The sequence below is a fragment of the Gopherus flavomarginatus genome, chromosome 19, assembly GCF_025201925.1.
Source record: "Gopherus flavomarginatus isolate rGopFla2 chromosome 19, rGopFla2.mat.asm, whole genome shotgun sequence".
NCBI lineage: Eukaryota > Metazoa > Chordata > Testudines > Testudinidae > Gopherus > Gopherus flavomarginatus.
This window is the reverse complement of record NC_066635.1, coordinates 6,278,262-6,297,115: the sequence shown is the minus strand read 5'-3', so window position 1 is coordinate 6,297,115 and position 18,854 is coordinate 6,278,262. Positions and strand designations below refer to the sequence as shown.

The 18,854-nt window shown below is 51.9% G+C and overlaps 1 protein-coding gene across 1 annotated transcript in view; it reads right to left on the bottom strand.

Moving 5' to 3' along the window:
* The window catches only part of SRRM3 (serine/arginine repetitive matrix 3), a 171,499-nt gene that overhangs the window by 83,861 nt on the left and 68,784 nt on the right, over positions 1-18,854 (bottom strand). Inside the window, exon 3 of the mRNA XM_050929110.1 lies at positions 1,624-1,877. Within this exon, the coding sequence (XP_050785067.1) occupies positions 1,624-1,847 (224 nt within the window). The 5' untranslated portion in view covers positions 1,848-1,877. The remainder of the gene's footprint in view (positions 1-1,623; positions 1,878-18,854) is intronic.

Sequence of the window (18,854 nt, the reverse complement as noted above, 5' to 3'; positions counted from 1 at the left end):
TGATCAAAGATAGCACGGTGGCGCAGGGTGTGCCAGCCAGTGAACCTGGCATGGGGCCGGGCTTGCTGCAAAGCTCTCTGGACCAGCCTTTGGTGATGGAAAGATGGAGACAGCCTCTCTCCATGTGTGAATGCCCCAGACTGGCAGCTCCAGACAGCTCTGGGTGTTGTTAGTGCAGATGACATCGTGTCTGCCTACCCAGCTGGAGAAATGCCTACGGTGGGAAGCTGTCAGAAAAGGCTGGGAGAAAATGACAGAGATGGAAAAGAAGGGTCATGTGTGGAAGAGGCAGACGGTTCCCCTGCAATCAGACAGAGAGAAGATATTCAGAACCAGGAGGCAGCCACTTAGCCACCTTGGAGCTTCTGAGCAGGACAGAAAAACACAAACACGTTACATTTTGGGCTAACGGTGCATCTCACTGCCCCTCTGCTTATCTGCCTGTCTCTGATCGTACCCTACAGTGCACCCGCCTGTCTGGGCTCAGTAAGATCTGGCCCCAAAATACTTTGGGACAGATCCCCTGAGGGCGCAGAGCAGCCTGGCAGTCTGGACGGAGGAAGAGGGAACGGAGAAGTGACCCACGTGCTGGGTGGCAGCATTCTGGGTGAGATGGGTCTGATTCCTGTGTTCCCGGGAGAACATGATGTGTTTTGAGAGGTGTACGAGCAGGACCTGGCAGCGCTGGGGTGGACCGTGGATCTGCCAGGACCTCTGTTTTGGTAGCAGCAGCTTAGCCTTCACGCTTTCCCAGTCTTACACCCTATACGGGAGAGAACCCACCGCAGGAACCACCCTGCACCCCAACCTCTCGGCCACTCCAGCCTCTCCCTTGCCTCCTCTGACTGATCACTGGAGCGTCAGCACGGTCTGCACAAACAGGCATGAGGCTAGGAGATCCTGAGTGCGAATCCTGGTTCTCTGTGCTCTTGGGCTGTCACTTTGGCCCAGGTCCTGGAACTTCTAACTATCACTGAAATCCACAGGCGTTAGGTATCTAAGCCCCTTGAAGAGCTGTCAGGTAACAAAGAGCTGGAGTGAGGCAATGGCCAATGTTTCCAACCAGAGGAGCCACAGCTTAGTCTCCAAAATCCATATTTAGCCACAGATTTCAGAAGTGCCTCTGGGAGGTAGGCGCACAAGCCCCACTCAAGTCAAAAGGATCTTTGCTCCTAACTCACCTCGGCACTTTTGTAAAACCCACCTACATTCAGCCACAGGGGCCTTACTTGAAGCCCTTGTTTTTGATCCTTTGGGGCCAGCATCTGTCGAGCACTGGGATGTATCAAGCACTAGACAGCTTCCTCCTACCCTCAGGCTGTAACATGAGCAGTCCTGGCCTAGACTGCAGCTTGGCGAGTGGTGGAGAAATCCAGCATGGTCTAGTGGATTGAATATGGGGCTGGGGCCAGGGATTCCCAGGCACTGCCCTGCTGTGGGTGAGGACGGCCAATGGCCTGCTCCGGGGTGTGATGTACTGGGTTTCAGGTTGCCTGGCTCTGATGGCCTCTTAGGAGAGCAGTGTGCCCAGACTGGAGTGTATGGTGTGGGCTTTGCTAGGGGAGAAACGGTCCCACCTGCCACACTCAGGAAAGCCTCCTCCTCCAGAAGGACATCACTCACCCTTGTTCCTCCATCATCTCCTGCAGCTCCATGCACTTCAGCTCCACCCGTCGCTTCCGCTCGTGATCCAGGATCTCCCGGTGAGCCTTTTTCACCAGGCTGGGCTCCACCAGCCGCACCTCCTCCTCCGGCTTGTGCCAGGTGCTGGAGGCACCGGGCTGGGGAAAGCCATTGGCCGCCTCCTGGGGGGAAGGCATCTTGGCCCCATTATTATATAGGGCCATCCCAGCGTGCGCCCTCCGACTCCACAGCCCCTGCGAGGAATAGAAACAAATTCATGGTAAATCATTTCCAGCTTCCCTATCCCCAACCAGGAGGGAGGAAAAAAATACAGCTGAGCACTAAGCCACTCTGCTAAATTAATACTGACAGCTTAATGGGGGACGAGCTGTTCTAATCTGCTTCTCAGCACATCGGGGACGCACACCAGCAGCCAGGCAGGGCGGTTGCTGTTAAATCAGAGAGAGAAGGAGATTCTAATCCAGGAGGGGTCCTGGAGCCATGGAGATACAAATGAAAAGGCAGTGCACAGTGGGCACAGATCCCACGTCATCCAGCAATAAAAGCATCACGTGAAAGACCCTCTTTCAACAGGGGATCACATCCCTGGACCAACTGCAGCAAGGTCCAGCTTGGTTGGCTTTAGAAAGTGAGACCCTACTCAGCAAAGAGACTGTAGAAATAGCATCTGGGTTCATCATGTCAACAGGATTTCCAGCTCAAACCTGATCAGTTTACTAGCAAATGCCTGGGATCTGAGAGTCAAGCTGGGTTCTTTTCTTTCTTGCACATCACCACCAGTAATCAAGGTTCTGCTGGGCAAACCATGCCTTTGGTGACATCTATGCAACCCCACTGTCTTCCTGTCTGCCCTGGATCACAACTCTGCAGCCGCCACCCCCACATCTAAACCAGCATTCCATGGAACTTAGCAAACAATTCAGCTGCTGATACACGAGGAGGGCCAACAGGAATGAAATGTAGCCACAATCCATTTGGGTTCCTAAAGCCAGCAGATCCGACTGACACACACAAGGAAGCAGGGCTGTGGAACTAGGAGGTGTCATTTAATACAGCCCCTTGTTAGAGGAGAGCTGCATTTCAAATAGCACCACAAGACTGTAGTCACCTACCCCTGGAAAATCTAAGGAGACCTGACCCAGCTGGGATTCAAATCTGTATTCAGAGTAAGGCGACCCACGTGCTTCTTGCTGTAGCCAGACTTACAATGCAGCTCTTCTGTCTCCCTGTAGAGGCTGGACCATGCATAGAGCTGTATGAATCTGTTACTGCCTAAGAGCTACAGAGCTGGTTATTAAGATCACACAGTAATGGCTCACGTTTTTAGAGCCAGACGTCTCAGGTTCAGTGCTCACAGACAGCCAGAGCAGGGGGTTGCTTACACACCAGTCAGTCGTCCCCTCTGGAAGTGGTAGCATTCGACCTGCTTCAGAACTGCTTTCCCTCATCTTAATTTGATCCTAGAGTTTGGCCACTGGCTTCAAGGGAAGCCAGATTCAGCCGTCTTCGAGAGCTTTTATACAATTCTACCCCACTCACCCAAGACATGCAACTTGAGAAGAGAGCTCTCTGCCCTGCTGCACTGAGCCATTTCTTTTGACTCCCTGGCTGTAGCAAAGCACGTGGGTCATCTTGTTGAACTGGATTATTTCATTAAACACAAGCTCAAGCCAGGCATTTTGCACAAGTCTAAGAGGTTCTATGATGGCCACATTGAAGCCTCACCACAGGAAAATCCCAGCTGAGCTCCTCAGCTAATGATAAAGGTTTGAGAGAGCTGGGCGTGCTGGGAGGAAAGCCACAGCTACCTGCTAGCTGAGACAATGATTAGGTACCGATTGTGAATTACCAGGCACAGTGCAGCCTCCCATAACCCTAGAGCCTGTAGATGAAATCTGGCTACTGCGTGTCTCTTGGAAAGCAGGTTATGAAATTAAGCACAAAACTTAATTATTCATATCAGGTGCCCATTGCAAAAAGCCTTGGGGGTTCAGTTTGGCTTAGAATAGCAGGAACATCCCCCAGTACAGGGAGCAAGTACCCCATAGCTCCCTGCAGCCTCCCCATCTTTAGAGGACAGAGACCAGGAAACCTGCTGAGCAATCTCAGTGCGTGAGTTCCAGAGCTGGGACAAAGAGGCTCCCCTACGGCCCAGAGTGCGGCAGTCTGGTTTACCGTCCGCCTCGTTGCAGCAATGCATTGTGGGACAACCAAGGGCGCTGGCCTGGAACACCTCAGTGTCACTGAGACGAACGTCTGGCCCATCAGGCAGACGCATCAACGGCTCTTGCTGCTGCGTCCTGAGCACCCGGGAGCAGAGAGGAGCCCAGAACAAGCCCAGACTTGTGGCCCACCGCTGAGGGGGTGGCTACAGCTGGTGCCAGTCTGCCAGGGAGGGGCTCTGCCAGGCCACTGCCTCTCTGCCTCATCCGAGGGGGAGTTTCAGCAGCGCCCTGCCCCCGTGAGACGTCAAGGATAAACCCCTCCAGCACTGAAACCCCACTAACTTCAATGGCCATGGACTTCTCTCCCCTCAAGGCGAATGGCTCTTCTCTTCCAGAGCCCAACCTCAGCGAGGCCTTAGTGGCACACGGCTCTGGCCAGGAGCCCATGCTCCGCTCTGGTCATTTCCTTCCACCCGCGAGACTGGAGGGAGTGATTTCTCCAGGCTGCCTTGGCCAGCCGCTGCATCCCTGGCTTCCTATGGGACAGCACTGCCGGTAACCTACATCCAGGTGCCCACCCTGGCAGGCTACTGGGGAACGAATGGGACTCCCGGTTCGGGTGCCCTGGGCCAGACTGGGACTGCCCCGCTGCGAGAGCGGGATCAATGATCAACAGATCCAGGCAGGAAAGGGCCCAAACCATTCAGCTACCATGCCCTGAGTGCGCTGGGAGCCTGCCTAGGGAGGTCAGGAGGGCTCTGCATCTCGGAGAGGCCACAGCTGAGCAGATCAGGCCCACCTCCCCGAGCCCCCTGCGCAGAGGGACTGGCCCAGTGCCCCCTCTGCGGGTGCAGGAGATGCCAGTGCTAACCCCGTTTCCAGCTCCCTTGCCCACCCAAAGGACACTCCGCTTGGCATGGAAATCGTACCCACAGGCACAATTTAGCCCCATACATGTGCCAGTTAAGAAGAGCTTATGCTAATGGGGGTTGATCCCTCTCTCTGTCTCTTCCCCCACAGAGCTCTGAACTCATCCAGTCATCTCTTTTCATCTGGGTAACAAACTGAGCAGCTTGTTTTTACAGAGTCGTTAAAGCATTGGTCTGGGACGCCGGAGAACTGGGCGCTATTCCCAGCAATGCCACAGAAGCCATTCGTGACCCTGGGCAAGTCAGTGCCCTGCTCTGTGCCTCAGTTTCCCCCTTTGTAACAGTGGGGGTCAGCGCCTGGGCGCAGGACTGGTATAGGGGGCTGGTGTGTTTCACAGTAGGGGGAGGTATCCCCTGGGGTTGATTCTCTCCTTTCAAGACCCCTGTGCCCTACCCAGGTGTTGTAAACGCCCGGCAGAATGGAGACAGGGGGTGTAATTCACCCCAGGAGTGGGTTCTGGGCCAAGACCACAGAGTTTGCCCTGAGGAAGGACAGAGTCAGGCCTCCAGGCCCTGGCATGCTGCTCCCAGGCCACGCACGGGGCACAGGGACAAATGGTAGCTACGGGGCTCGTTAACTGCTCCAACTCTTATTTGCAAAGGGTCAACATCCAGAGCTATTTTAATTCACTGATCCAATGTACTGCCAGTTGCCAGGCAACACAGCCCTCTGTTTCCACTGTGCGGAAGCTTGTAAGGACTTTGTCGGCAGTGGAAGGGGGGGGGGGAGGAAAACGGCTCTGAAAATGCCATCCTCAATGCCCACTGCATCCCCTGCCCATTCCAAAGCGGAAGGGGGGCAGGGAACTCCAGGGCCTTGTGCCAGAGATGCTGGCTGCCACGGGCACTATACCATGGGGGGGAGAAGGGCAAGGTGTGGTAGGGAGCCCACCTCCAAAGGCTCTTATTGCCCATGGACAGTGCATGGCTATGGGAAAGCACAGCATGCAGCCAACCTGGACACCACCACAATCTAACCAGACAAAGGTCTGGAGGGGAAGTGGAGGCACAGAATTGAAAAGTGACTTGACCAAGATCATGCAACACATAAGTGGCAGACTCAGAACTAGAGCACAGCTCTCCTGGCTGCCAGCCCTGTGCCCTACCCACTAGCCCATGCTGCCTTGCTGCCCAGGGGCACTGAAGAGGCCTAGAGCTCCACCTCCTAAGGGGAATCAGTGGGGTGCATACCACCGTTTGAGGGAATTTCCTCAATGGCTCCCAGCATGCATAGGGATCACTGCCCCCACCCCGGTGGGCAAAGCGCCTCTTATCTCAGCTCTGCTGAGGTGCCCCTGTACCATGGCTGTAGCCCTACACATGGAAGCATGAACAGGAGTGGGCCAAATCCACAGTTGGTGTAAATCAGCTTGACCACACCACTTAGCACTGGGGGCATATGCAGGACCGGCGCTAGGGGGTTGAGCGCCCTAGGCGGACGGCAATTTCGCCACCCCGCGCACTGGTCCCGCGGCTCCGCTGGAGCTGCCGCAGTGGTGCCTGCGGAGGGTCTAGTGCTCCGTGGCTCCAGTAGAGCTGCCGCAGTGATGCCTGCGAGAGGTTCACCGGAGCCGCGCAAGCAGCCGACCATCCGCAGGCACGACTGCAGCAGCTCCAGCGGAGCCGCGGCACCACTGCGGCAGCTCCACCGGAGCCGCCTGCCGCCCCCTCCGGCAAAATGGCGCCCACCATTTATTCTGGTGCCCTAGGCGATTGCCTAGGCTGCCTAAATGGTAGCGCCGGCCCTGGGCATATGGAAGGCCACCTTTCCTCTTGTGGTCGGAGCCAAGAAAATCTTACCCTAGTACGAATCCGCTTTGTTGTGCAGATGGAGGAAGGCAGAATCCAGCCAAGCTTGTTCTAACTCAATTGGCCAAAACGAAAAGTTTCCTGCTCCTGCATCTCTCTTATGAGTGATTCTTATCTCAAGAAAAGCTTTTATCTATTTATTTGGTCATCAAATATTAACTTGTGTCTGGGGTGCTCCTAGCACCTGGAAAATTAAACTGGAGAGGGGAAGCCCCAGAGGGTAGCTGAAAATTCAGAGGTTCCCATCCAAAACTAGGTGAGAATTAACGGATGGATTTTCGCCACAGCTCAGCACGTTGGCTGCATGGCTCTGAAAAAAATCTGCCAATTGAGTCTACAGCAGAGATGGGAATTGAGTCTACAATTGTGTGACGAAGTGGGAATGTTCTTAATGTTTTCTCTGAATACTGTGAGTGCCTCAGTTTCTCTCAAGTATGGAGGGGCTGGGATAAGGATGTGTGATTGTTGCAGAACCTGAGAGAGCCAGTGTGATGCTGTCTGCACAGAGAATGGCCAACACCCTGTTTCCTGGCAACTGATGGCCTGGGTCCCTCCCCTGCAAAGGTGCCAACTGAAGGTGCTGGAGAACAAAGAGATCAGGTGGCCTCCTGGCCCAGGAAAGAGACAAAGGCGAGGGGAAGTGTTGGAGAGTTTCAGTTTGCAGCTGGCTGGGGAAACGAGGGAGCCCCAGGGCTGGGGTCTAAGCTCCCTGCCCCCCAAGATGGACCTGATGGAGGGGTCGTGTTTCCTGTACCTACAAGCTCGGTCCTGGACTGTGTTCCTGTCATCTAATAAACCTTCTGTTTTACTGGCTGGCTGAGAGTCCTGGTAAATCGCAGGAAGTGGGAGGTGCAGGGCCCTGACTCCCCCTCACTCCGTGACAAGCTGCGTGATGGATTAGGTGACCTCCTGAGGTCCCTTCCAGCCCTGTGATTCTACAAGCCACAAGCCATGTGTTCAGCTCCAAACACTGTGTCCAGCTCATCCCCTCCCTCCCTCTTCACACACACTAGTACCCTCCAAAGACCTACATTCACTGGCACACCGGTAGGCAACAGCACTTGGCTGGAGGAGACAGGCACCTCTGAAACAGCTGGTTGCCTGTGCATTGACTCATGGCTCACGCTTTGATTCCAGAAAAATGCGGAAAATGACTGTAAATGAACAGACCGGCTGAACACCAGGGCCCAGTTCGCATCCTGCTCTCGCCTCTTGCACACAACCACGGCGCTTCCGCTCCCTTCCAGGCCCAGTCCTGAAGCCATCTCCCCTGGGCAGGGCTGGGAAGAGGGGCAAGAGGTGCTCTTGTCCGGGGAAGCAGTGGTAGTCCAGGCCAGGCTGCTCTGATGAAGATGGATTGCCAGTGAAATGGCCCAGCTGTAACGCGACACCCAATCTGCTTCCAAAATTTCGCCTACCGCCGGGGAAAGCTGTTACGCTAATGAGCTAATCACTCATGGGGGAGCAGCACATCCAACCCTGTCAGTTTCAGGAAGTCCTAGAGGAAGCTTATCTGGGCGATAGCAGCCTCTTGCTGGGGCTTGGAGCCAGTCACCTTCTCAGAGCAATTCACTGCAGTTACAAAACGTTTTCACAGGGCTACAGTTGAGAGAGGGGAAGTATCCCCTGCCACAACCCTTAAATCTCAGGGGCTCAGGTGCATTCTGATAGTCCCCAGTCTTTTGCTGTCCAAGCAGAAAAGCGTATTGGTGTGGCCTGCCGGATAAATGCCCCCAAACAACAGAAATATGACCAGGCTTCATGATCATTCATTTATTAAGCCACACAATCCACTTATGAGACATTATCCTCATTTTACAGGTGGGGAAACTGAGGCACAGAAAGGTTAAGTGACTCACCCAAGGTCACAGAGCGAGGCAGTGGCCAAGAGCCATTAGAACGAAGGAGGCTTAACTCTAACCATGAGACATGCTCCCTGAAACTTTTGATCTTGAACAGCGCCTGCTCAGAGTTCATTTACCAGGTAACCCTTGGGCTGGTAATGCTCCGATTTACAGACATTTCTGAGGCAGTATTGGGCCCAAGCAAAGCCAGGAGTTCTGTGGGGCATCCCTGAACTCCATGCTGCTATAGTGAATGGGCTTAGTACAGATGAGCAGGTTTACCGGGGTCTATAACTGCCTGCTATTGAGTGACAGCTCCAGGAGCTGCCTGGTTTGATCCCCAGGGCCCTCCAGGGTGTTCTCATGCACACAGCCACAGCTTCTGGCACACTTTCTGTGGGGTGCGGGGAAAAAACAGCTCCCACTGCCAAGCCTTCTACAGCAGGCAGGACCACCAATAGAGGCCCTGATCCTCCACCACGGCAGTTGGAGGCCATGCAACCCTAGCGAACTTTGCAGGTCATTGGCTGGCCCCATCTCCCTTGCCAGTGCTAGCACCAAAAGAGGAGTTGTCTTACTTTCTGGCACTGGGGCCCTGATCTTGTTGGCCCTAAATTCCTTAAAGTTTAAGGGCTCAGGGATTAAAAGGCCAAGAGATCCCACTGCATCTGATCCTCCAGACCCCCTGGGAATCGCACAGTGCAGCTGGAAGCTGGATCATTTGCCCTCCGGCTGCAATGCCAAGCGCCTCACAGCCCATCCCTTCTCTGTCAGCTGATCTTAAACCCTTAAATCTCTGTCAGCACCTTCCCTGTATGCTCTGACATGAAATCATCGGCCACGGACGCGGCATGGCACCACCCTTTAGTGCTCGGGTCCCGTGGGGCCACGCCTGCCAGCTACTTTGATTCAGACCCTCCCCCAGGTGGAGCTAAAGACCCAGCCGGGGGCATCCCTCCCTCGGATCCATCCAGTGCTCACTCGGTTTCTCGGCAGTGCACGAGGCATCTGTGCTGAGGGAGGGGCTGTCTCTTTGGGGAGTCATCCTGACCTCTTTTGGTCACTGAAGCTCCCATGGCAAGTCTACTGCCAGTGTGTGGAGGGGGAGGGCTTGCTAAAGGCCCGGTGGAGTCGGTGTTCGGTGCCCCAAGCAAGGCCCCTATCCCAGATATTCCTCCTCTCCCCAGTGAATCCTCTGAGTCGACCATCCCGCATCTAGTGAGCGCTGCTCAGGATGGGATGGATGGGAGTGGAACCCCTTCTCCCGCACTCCTTTTGGGGCTCTCTCATCAGTCCCAGGACGCCCACCGCATGTTTCTGTGTCTCCCAAACAGCAGCTTGGTCAAATCCCAGCCCTCGCAGTTTCATTCCACCTGTCCACATTCGCCCTGTGGTTTCCATTAAATACGCAGCCCTTCATTCCCTGTCCTTCACCGTTGGCTGGGGTTGCCATGTGCTGTTCAACAGCGGCCATGCTCCATCCCAGAAGTGGCCACAGCTCTGCAGTACAGTCGGTTGTTGCTCTTGTATGTACTGCAGCAGCACCTAGCTGGGATCAGGGGTGCACGGTGCTGCATGGTGTATGGGCCTCGTGCTGCACAGCTTACACTCTGTACGTGCAAGGGAGAGAAACGGGAGCCTTGAGCAGTAACTTGGCCACGTCACACCATGGGCACAAGAAATCAGAGCTCCTGAATCCCAGCCCACTGCACCACAGCCAGCTCAGTCCCCCTGCTAGTTTGTCAAGTGCTTCGAGAGGCGAGGCACTATTCACCGAGCCCAGTATGGACTATTAATGGCTGGACCATGCCAGCGGGTGGAAAAGCTTTTGAATAGCCAATGCTGTGGCAGGAGGTGAAAAAGGCAGCGATTCTACGCTGGTCATGCAGCCGGCTATGAGCTAATCCACGAACAATCTTTGAATTGCCAATCGCCGCTCAGCACTTCTAACCCACAGGGCAATGGTTCCCCAGCCAAAACGGGCACCCAGGGTCTCCCTGCAGCCCCACCCTCCTCCCCAGTATCTGTTTTCCATGGGAAAGGAAGAGCCCGTAAGAGAAGAATGACACTTCTTGTTTATCATTCTCTCTCTTCCTCCACTTTTCTCTCCTGCTCTTTCACCTTCAAGTGTCCCTGTCTCCTTCCTCCATGATCAAATTCCATTCTCTTTTTCTTTGCTCCAAAAATAACCAGCAGAGCCCTCAGCCGGAATGAGACACCTGGGTCTCAACAGACATTCCCAGAGGCCGGGGAGGAGAGACAAATACTCTTGAATCCAGGATACCCCAATTCAATCAGGAAGATGAGAGGCTTGTCCTGGGCATCTATGCAGGTTGTGACATTCTGCATCCACCACCGCATTAGGCTCAGATCGGACTTTTCCTGGTTTGAAAGTCAGGCCCTTGTCTTCTGGGGAGCAACAGCACACTTGTCTTTCCTACCCACAACTCCAGCAGGACCCAGGAAGCAGAGCCAAGGGCCTTGCCTTGTCTGTACAACGGGGAGACAGCCTGATCTGTACATGCAGATCTAGGCAGCGCTCTCCAGTGATTAGATCCAGGAGTCCTGTGGCCCGATTTTCAAAAGAGTAGCACGCCCGGCATCTCCTACTGGTGGGTGCTCATGCAAGGGCCTAAATAGGGATTTAGGGCTGTGAACTTTCGGCATCTAGTTTCCAGATCCCAGCCCTGAATTCCAGTCTTGGCTCTGCCAGGAGAGATCTTGAGCAAGTCACTGCCCTGCTCTGTGCCTCAGTTTCCCCATAAAAATTGGGCTAATAATACTTAGCCACCTTTTGTAAAATGCTTTGGGATTCTTGGCTGAAAAGCCCTAGCTGAGTGCTTAGTGCTCATTGGATATATTCTTCTTCTTAATAATCAACTCAAATCTGTGAACCGGGAGTCTTTGCTTTGCCTTTGATGTTCAGTGATTCTTTCTGTTGCCAAAGAAGTCTTCAAAAATGGAGAGGTCTGACATCGCAAATAATCACAGTGATTGTCAGAGGTCAGGTGCCCTGCGCTCTCTGCTAATCAAGGCCCCTTTAAGGCAGCACAAACTGCGCAGTAAAAAATGGAGGTACCTCGCCTCTCTTACAAATCTTGGCTGAAACCCTTTGTGATTCCTTGGGACGGGCGCGAGCCCCGTTTGGATAATCCTCCTGGGTCAGCCGTGCAATCCTTAGCGTAGGCCCAGCTTCCTCAAAGGGAGGTCTACACTGGGTCTGAGCTCAGGTGGCTAGTCTGAGCCTCTGGACATGCAGAAACGGCCACATTACTAGTGCACTAGTCTGATCCCTTATAGCTCCTGTCTGTCTACCCAGGATGCTCCCAGCTGCAGTGTAGACATCCCCACGGATGTCCCCTTATAACCATTTAGCATAGGCACCTTTCTCCCTCTCTTTCCCCTGCCCATCTATCTATCCATCCATCCATCCCCATATCATCTAATCTACCTAACCCAGTGGTTCTCAACAAGGGGTACGTTACCCCTGTGGGTACGCAGAGGTCTTCCACGGGGTACATCAACTCATTTCGATATTTGCCTAGTTTTACAACAGCTACACAAACAGCACTAGTGAAAATCAATACACACTAAAATGTCATCCAGATAATGACTTGTTTATACTGCTCGATACACTATACACTGAAATGTACGTATATTTATATTCCAATCGATTTATTTTATAATTACATGGTAAAAAGGAGAGAGTCAGCAATTTGTCAGTAATAGTGCACTGGGACACTTCTGTACTTTTATGTCTGATTTTGTCAGCAAGTCGTTTGAAAGTGAGCTGGAACTTGGTGGTACGAAAGACTCGGGAAAGGGGTACAGTACTCTGGAATGGTTGAGAACCACTGATCTAACTTCTGATGCCACCCCCCTCACGGTTAGGTCTAGAGACATGAGGCTGTAATGTTCTGGGGAATTTTAGAGGAGAACACCAAATATTGGCGACTTCTCACAAGTGCAAAAGTAGCTTCATTGTGGGCTTGTGTCTTGACAGCATCATCCGAAATGCCTCATTCTCTGCTAGAACTTTCCTGCCATCGCAGCTGGGCTGGGAAGGGCAGAGCTGGCAGTATTTCTGTGTGGTGGGAGCTGTCCGCAGGGTTGGGGTGCTGAAAGTATCCGTGAGAGACCTTGGGATAGCTACTTCCATGGAAGAGACAGGCTCCCCAATCTGGCTGTGTAAGGCCGTGGCCTTCTGCGGCCTTCCTTCCTGGGAATTACTTATGGGTTCTCCTGAGACTGAAAGTCACTGCAGCTCGAATCGTTCTGGGACACACAGTAAAGCTGTGACAAACAGCCTTGCACAGTGGTTAGAGAAGAGAATTGGGAGTCGGGACACGTGGTGTGACCAACACCCGTGCTGAAGCTCAGATACACTTGAAATCAGCTCTGGCTGGAACTGATCTGTTTGCAAGATCATCGATAGGCCACTCAGGGTCTGTGCCCATCCCGTTCAGGGAAGCTGGATAGGAATTTGGGGTCTCTCTCTGGGTAGCTGAGATCTTGCTGAGTCTTCCCATAACCGAGGCCCCCAGCCATGGTCCCACGGGACGCATCACAGGAGTCAGTCCAGCATGGACAATACTCCCCCTCCTGGTCTCACCACCCCAGAGCTGCCTTGTGGGGCACAGCGACATCCAGCAATGGGAAGATCAAACCTTGAACTTTTTCTGTTGTTACACTGCAGAGCCTGGGAACCCACACAAAGCTGTTCTGACAAAAGCCATTTGTAAGCCGACTCGGAACAGCACTTGGAAGGGTTCGCTCAGGACTCCTGGGTTCTATCTCCTGTACTTACAGGGTCCCCTTTGCCATGGAATCTGAGCACCTCACAATCTGTGATGCATCTGTCCTCACAACACCCCTGGGAGGCACAGCAGGGTGTTATCCTCATTGGACAGATGGGCACCAAGGCATAGAGACTAAGTGACTTACCCAAGGCCACACAGTGACTAAGGAAGTGAACCCAAGTCTTCAGCTGACGCCCTAACCACTGGACCCATTCTTCCTCTGTAGGGCCCATCTCTGCTACTGACTCATTGTGTGACTCGGAGCAAGCCACTTAGCCCCTGATTCTGCCAGCACTTAATCACAGGCTCCACCTGAGCACTGCCATTGAAATCAATGGGACTTATTCACAAGAGAAAAGTTAAGCTCATGCCTAGGGGTTTGCAGGCCTCTTTGTGTGACAGTTTCTCCACCTGTAAAACAGGGGGAATAATACGGAGCCCTTTCAGTTTGTCAAACTGACCCAAAGTGTTTCATTTTAAGTCAGTTCAACATGAAACTGTATTTCCCTATGGTGCTGCATTGCCTCCTGGGAATTGTAGTTCATGTGCCCTGAAGCCGCCATTCTCCGCTACAGGACTGGCTGGACTACATCTCCCAGGAAGCAATAGGGTCTCCTCTCTGACTGAGCTGCATGGTACATCATGGGAGATGACACTCTTCAGTGGAGAGACCATCTTTTTATTATAGTTTTTGTATAGCGTCCAGCACAATGGGGCCTTGATCCCTGCTCTGCAATACAGAAATAAAGAATAAAGACGTACTTCAAGGAAGACAAGTGAAAAAATGATAATACAACTGGCCAATTACACAGTACTAAACCTTGGGGTCATAGCTAAAGCCTCTCTCGAATACTAGTTTTTATTTCCTTATTCCATCACGGTGCACCTAAGCAGTCATCTTAACTCTATTGCTTATGCACTGGGGTACGCGATCATGCTAGTGCCAGTCAAGCACTGTCTCTCTCTCTATATATATATATATTTAAAGAGCTAGAGAAAAGAGAGGAGGAAAAAGCGGGCACTTGAAAAAATAATTCATTCCCTAACGGGAGCTCCTCAGCTCTGTTTCCCAGTACAGTCTCTGGGGAAAGCCCCCTCCATCCATCTACACTTCAAACATCCAGTCTATGATTTGGACATGCTAAAGGTAGGTGCAGTTGGATATGAGCTCCTCCTAGAAAATTAGGGGCTGGCAGTCAGAGCATGGGCTAGTGGAGAGGTAATTTCCCCTAGATTGGCAGTAATCACATTTGACCTCCGATTTCAGGATACAATTATCTCCATATAGGAAATAACCATCATCAGAATACCCAGCTCTTTCAGCTCTATGTCGGCTCCCACGACCATTTCGTCAGTAGATCACAAAGGCGGTCAGGATCATTATCCCCCCATAGAGTCTGATCTACGAACTATTATTATTACAATAGGACTCAGAGGCCGCAGTCAGGATTAGATAAATATACAGACACAAGACGACAAGGGAGTTCTCTTCATGTGTCGGTATATTTATGCCTGCATCTGTCATTTTCACTCCATGCACCTGAAGAAGTGGGTTTTTTGCTCACGCTCAAAGAAACCTGTTAGTCCAGTGGCACCTTAAAAACGCCTCATTGTTTTTGTGGATACAGACTAACACAGCTACCCCGATTCTCGACAAAAATCCGTGAAATTTTGCTTCCGCAGAACTTTGTGATAGTAAAATTCTTCTTACAGTGTGTTGCTGAGCAAGCAGCCTGACCAGCAGCACATTAAACCCCAGTGATGAACATAGGAGAGATAGATAGATAATGTGAACAGTGTGATTGAAGTCAATGGGTTTTGTCACTGATGATGCAAAGCTTTGTAGAGATGCCAGCTGCTTCTAGGCGTTTTTCTAGGTGGATTCCCCCTCCTCCCCGACCCATGCAGATGCCTCCCTGGGAGCCTCGGTCTGATCTCATTGATACTAGCGTAAATCAGAAGTAAACCCACTGAAGCCAATGCAGCTTCACCGGTGGCGTAAAGCCAGGGTCAGCGAGATCAGCACCCGGCCCCTTTGTGTATTAGTGGGAGCATCTTGTCCCGTTTGCTTCCTTGAATTCAAGGGGACAGTGAAACCTGAGGGTTGTGCATGGCGGAATGGGGGGGAAGTGCTGAGGCAGGGGCGTTTCCTGGGGTGAGCTGCTGGGAAGTGAGGGGGAACCAGTGTGGTTGTGAGGGAGAACAGGATTTGGGAGAGAGAGGAGGAGCATTAATAGAGACGGAAGGTGAGAAAGTGAGAAAAGAAAAAAGAGAAAATGAAAAAGAGGAAAAGAGGCTAGAGGGAGCATGAATGAGCGAAAATAGAAAAGTGAAGGTGAAAGAAAGAGAGTGACCAAGAGACAAAGAACCCACCCCCACCCCAAAAACACATGCCTGAATAGAGTCCACTTTCCGAGGCAATATTTCAATGTACTTAGATTCAGAGACAAGAGGGACGCCCTGTCGCAAAATGAATACAAATCAGCCGCTCGCAGCCGTGTCCTGCTGCGTGTGTTGCTAATTCCCTGCAGCCACCTGCTTTCCTGCTATACCAAAGGGATCAGAACGGAACACAGAAAGAGTCTCCACCGGCTCAGATTTACCTCCCAGCGACTCTGAAACTTACCAACCTGCCCAAATCACTCTAACTGGGAAACATCGCTTGGATCTGTCCTCAGGCATTTGAATCTGTCGAGGTGACATGGGAATATATCTCCCATGCACAGTGGCAGTGCAGCCATCTGTATTTTGTCATATTTTACCCAGCGGCCATTGGTGTGGTCAGCCCTCCTGAAAGGCTGTACAATGTTATTTGTACGAGTATCAGCCCTTGGTGTTACCTTCCAGGACTGATAAACCAACAGGAGAACACGGGGGTTGTAAGGCCAGAAGGGATCATTAGCTCACCCAGTCTGACCTCCCGCATGCCACACAGCATCAGCTAGTTAGGCCCGTATGGAGCCCAAAATCTGCATCAATGCAACTGGGGCTCCGCCAGGTTCAGTGAGGTTCAGGGGCAGGGCTCAGGTTCAGACCCAGGGTCGGACCAGTTCTCCCTTTTCATATCCCTCTGGAGCCCAGGCTGGCTCAGAGCTGGACCAGTTTCACTCTTGGAACAGGGCATGAGGCTGAAATCGGGGCTAGCTCAGTTGGGGAGAGGGCTGGCAACTGGGTGCATCTAACCCGGTTCTGCATCGGGCCTAACAATACTGCTGCCCACCTTGAGCCCAGATCCCTTTGTTTTTCCACCATCATTTCGCTCCGCTGCTCAGAGACACTTGTTATTTTTCTGAAACAAACACTTCCCCCATGCTCAGGATTTGACCCATTATGGTCAGATCATGCGTGAGTGACAGTCCCAAACTGTGACTGGTCTAGAGAACCCCCTGACCAGGTTCAGTGCCGGGAGCTAAAGGAGCCCTTGAGAACCACACCCTTAGGTAACATCCAAGACTTTTCTTTTGCAAGGCGGGGGGGGGGGGGGAGAGACAAACCTGTTACTAGAGCACCCCAGAAGTTGCACGGCTGGTGAAACTGGCGAGGGAGACTGATTTTTCCTTGCCTCACATTTATGATGCAGCCAAATGGCTGTTTCATCCTGCCTCACAAATCTGGTGAATTCTCTCTCTCTCAGACACACACACACAATTTTTGCCCCCACATTTTTGAGTCTGTTCAGTGGAACGGCGCGAAACTCAGCAAGGAGGGAATCCACCTGGCCTGGAACTGAAAGAAAACATCACCTGGATCCCTACAGAACGCAGTTTCTGGCTTTGCCCAGCTCAGTAACTGGCCTGCAAACAATGCTGGGAAAAGGGGACAGCTTGGGAAATCTAAGAAACCGAAGGCTTGAACTTTAAACTCCCATCCAGAAGCCCTCATTGAATCAGTGGGAGCAGGATCTGGCCTGAAAGGGGGGGGCAGTTAGTAGGGGTAGTTCAGAGGCAGGGTAAATCAGACGAAGCATAAATGGGTAATCGCAATCCCTCTGCTCTCCTCAGCGTGGGGCCTGCCTCCTAACAGTGCCAGCTATCCCAAAGGGGGCAGGGAGCAGGCAGGGTGATTGCACGGCCCATCGGATGGCCTAGGGGCACAACACCTCCCAGTGCTCTCCCCGGGGTGGCGCAGCTCTGCACAATTTCCAGCACAATTGTGCCCCTAATCCGCCAAGCGGCGCAATAGCTGCAACCTTCCAACAATCCCGATCCCCCGACAGCGCTCTTCGTTCACAGAGAAGCTTAGCTCTGGAGCAGCCAGCCAACCCCACTACAGAGCTTGCCTCCTGCACCGCAGAAAGTAGGGCTGTCTCTACCACAGCCCAGCAAGGCCCTGGCGCAGAGACACTGGGAGAGGCCCAATCTTGATAAGAGACCCTCAGAGCCTGTGGAACATCCCCAGATTTCCCTCTGCAATGGGCTGCCCCTTGCAGTCACTTGTCTCCTGATAACTCTGCCTTCCCAGCCTCGTCTGATTACTTAATTACAAGGCTTTGTTCTTATTGCACAGCTATCAGCCGAGAAGGCCAGAAGGGTCCATCAGATCATCTGGTCTGACCTCCTATATATCACAGGCCACTACGCCCAGCCCGGTTAGGCCTACATTTCAACCCCATAGCCTATAGTTAGGCTTGGAAGGATTCGATGGTTATCAGTAAATGTCGGTAAATGTCAGTTTCACCCTACACATAAACCCAGGACAAAACATTTCCATACATAAACATTGCAATTTACAAAGTAAAGAGAAATGCGGCTTGAGAACGTATCCCGCTTTGATTTAAGAATATTTACTTTGTATATTTTGACAGGTGGATGTTAACAATTTACATTTTAATAGTCATAAAGCGTCAGCTTTCGGAATGTTAATATCTACTGCCATTAACACGCCTCTCCGCCCCCAGTGTCTGATCCCCCATAAGTTCCTGCAACTGGGAAATTTTAAAGTGATACAAATAAAAATAAGTGCTAAAATAAACACTGATATTATCCATCTAAATGAAAAGGTAAATAAATATCAAATTATTTCAAGTCTCCATAGAGTGAACTAATGTATTAGACAAGAGCCCTCCAGAGACTAAACTGTTGTATGCCACAGGTAGAGAATAGGGGGATGTTTTGATTATAAAGTGCCAGACAGATGCCCAGTGGAGTTTCAAAAGCCCCGTGGCACCTAACTCCCATTAAAATCTTTGGAAAATAGGATGTAGGCTCCTAAGTCACTTAGGAGTTTTTGAAAATCTTACAATAAGTGACTTGCGTAAAGGAATCTCTGGCCAAGCCCCTAACTGAATCCATATTTCTCATCTTGTTGTTCAAAACACTTCAACGGTTTCCTGTGAAATCTGAGCTTGATGTGTACTCATGCAATTGTTAAATCGGCATTTTCCGTTGCAAAGTTTCTGACCAGGAATGGGGTGGGGTGTTTGTGCATTCTGTGCACTGGACGAGGATTCGGGAGATATGGATTCAGTTTGAGACTTGGCCAAAGATTCCTCTGTGACGCTGGGCAAATCATTTGGGCACTCTTGAAAATTTGACCCCAAGTGACTTAGGAGTGTAAGTGCCATTTCCAAAAGATTTCAAGGGGAATTAGGTGCCTCAGGGGTTTGAATGCCCCATTAAGAGTCTATCTGCATCTTTAGGCACCTAAATACCTTTAAAAATCTGC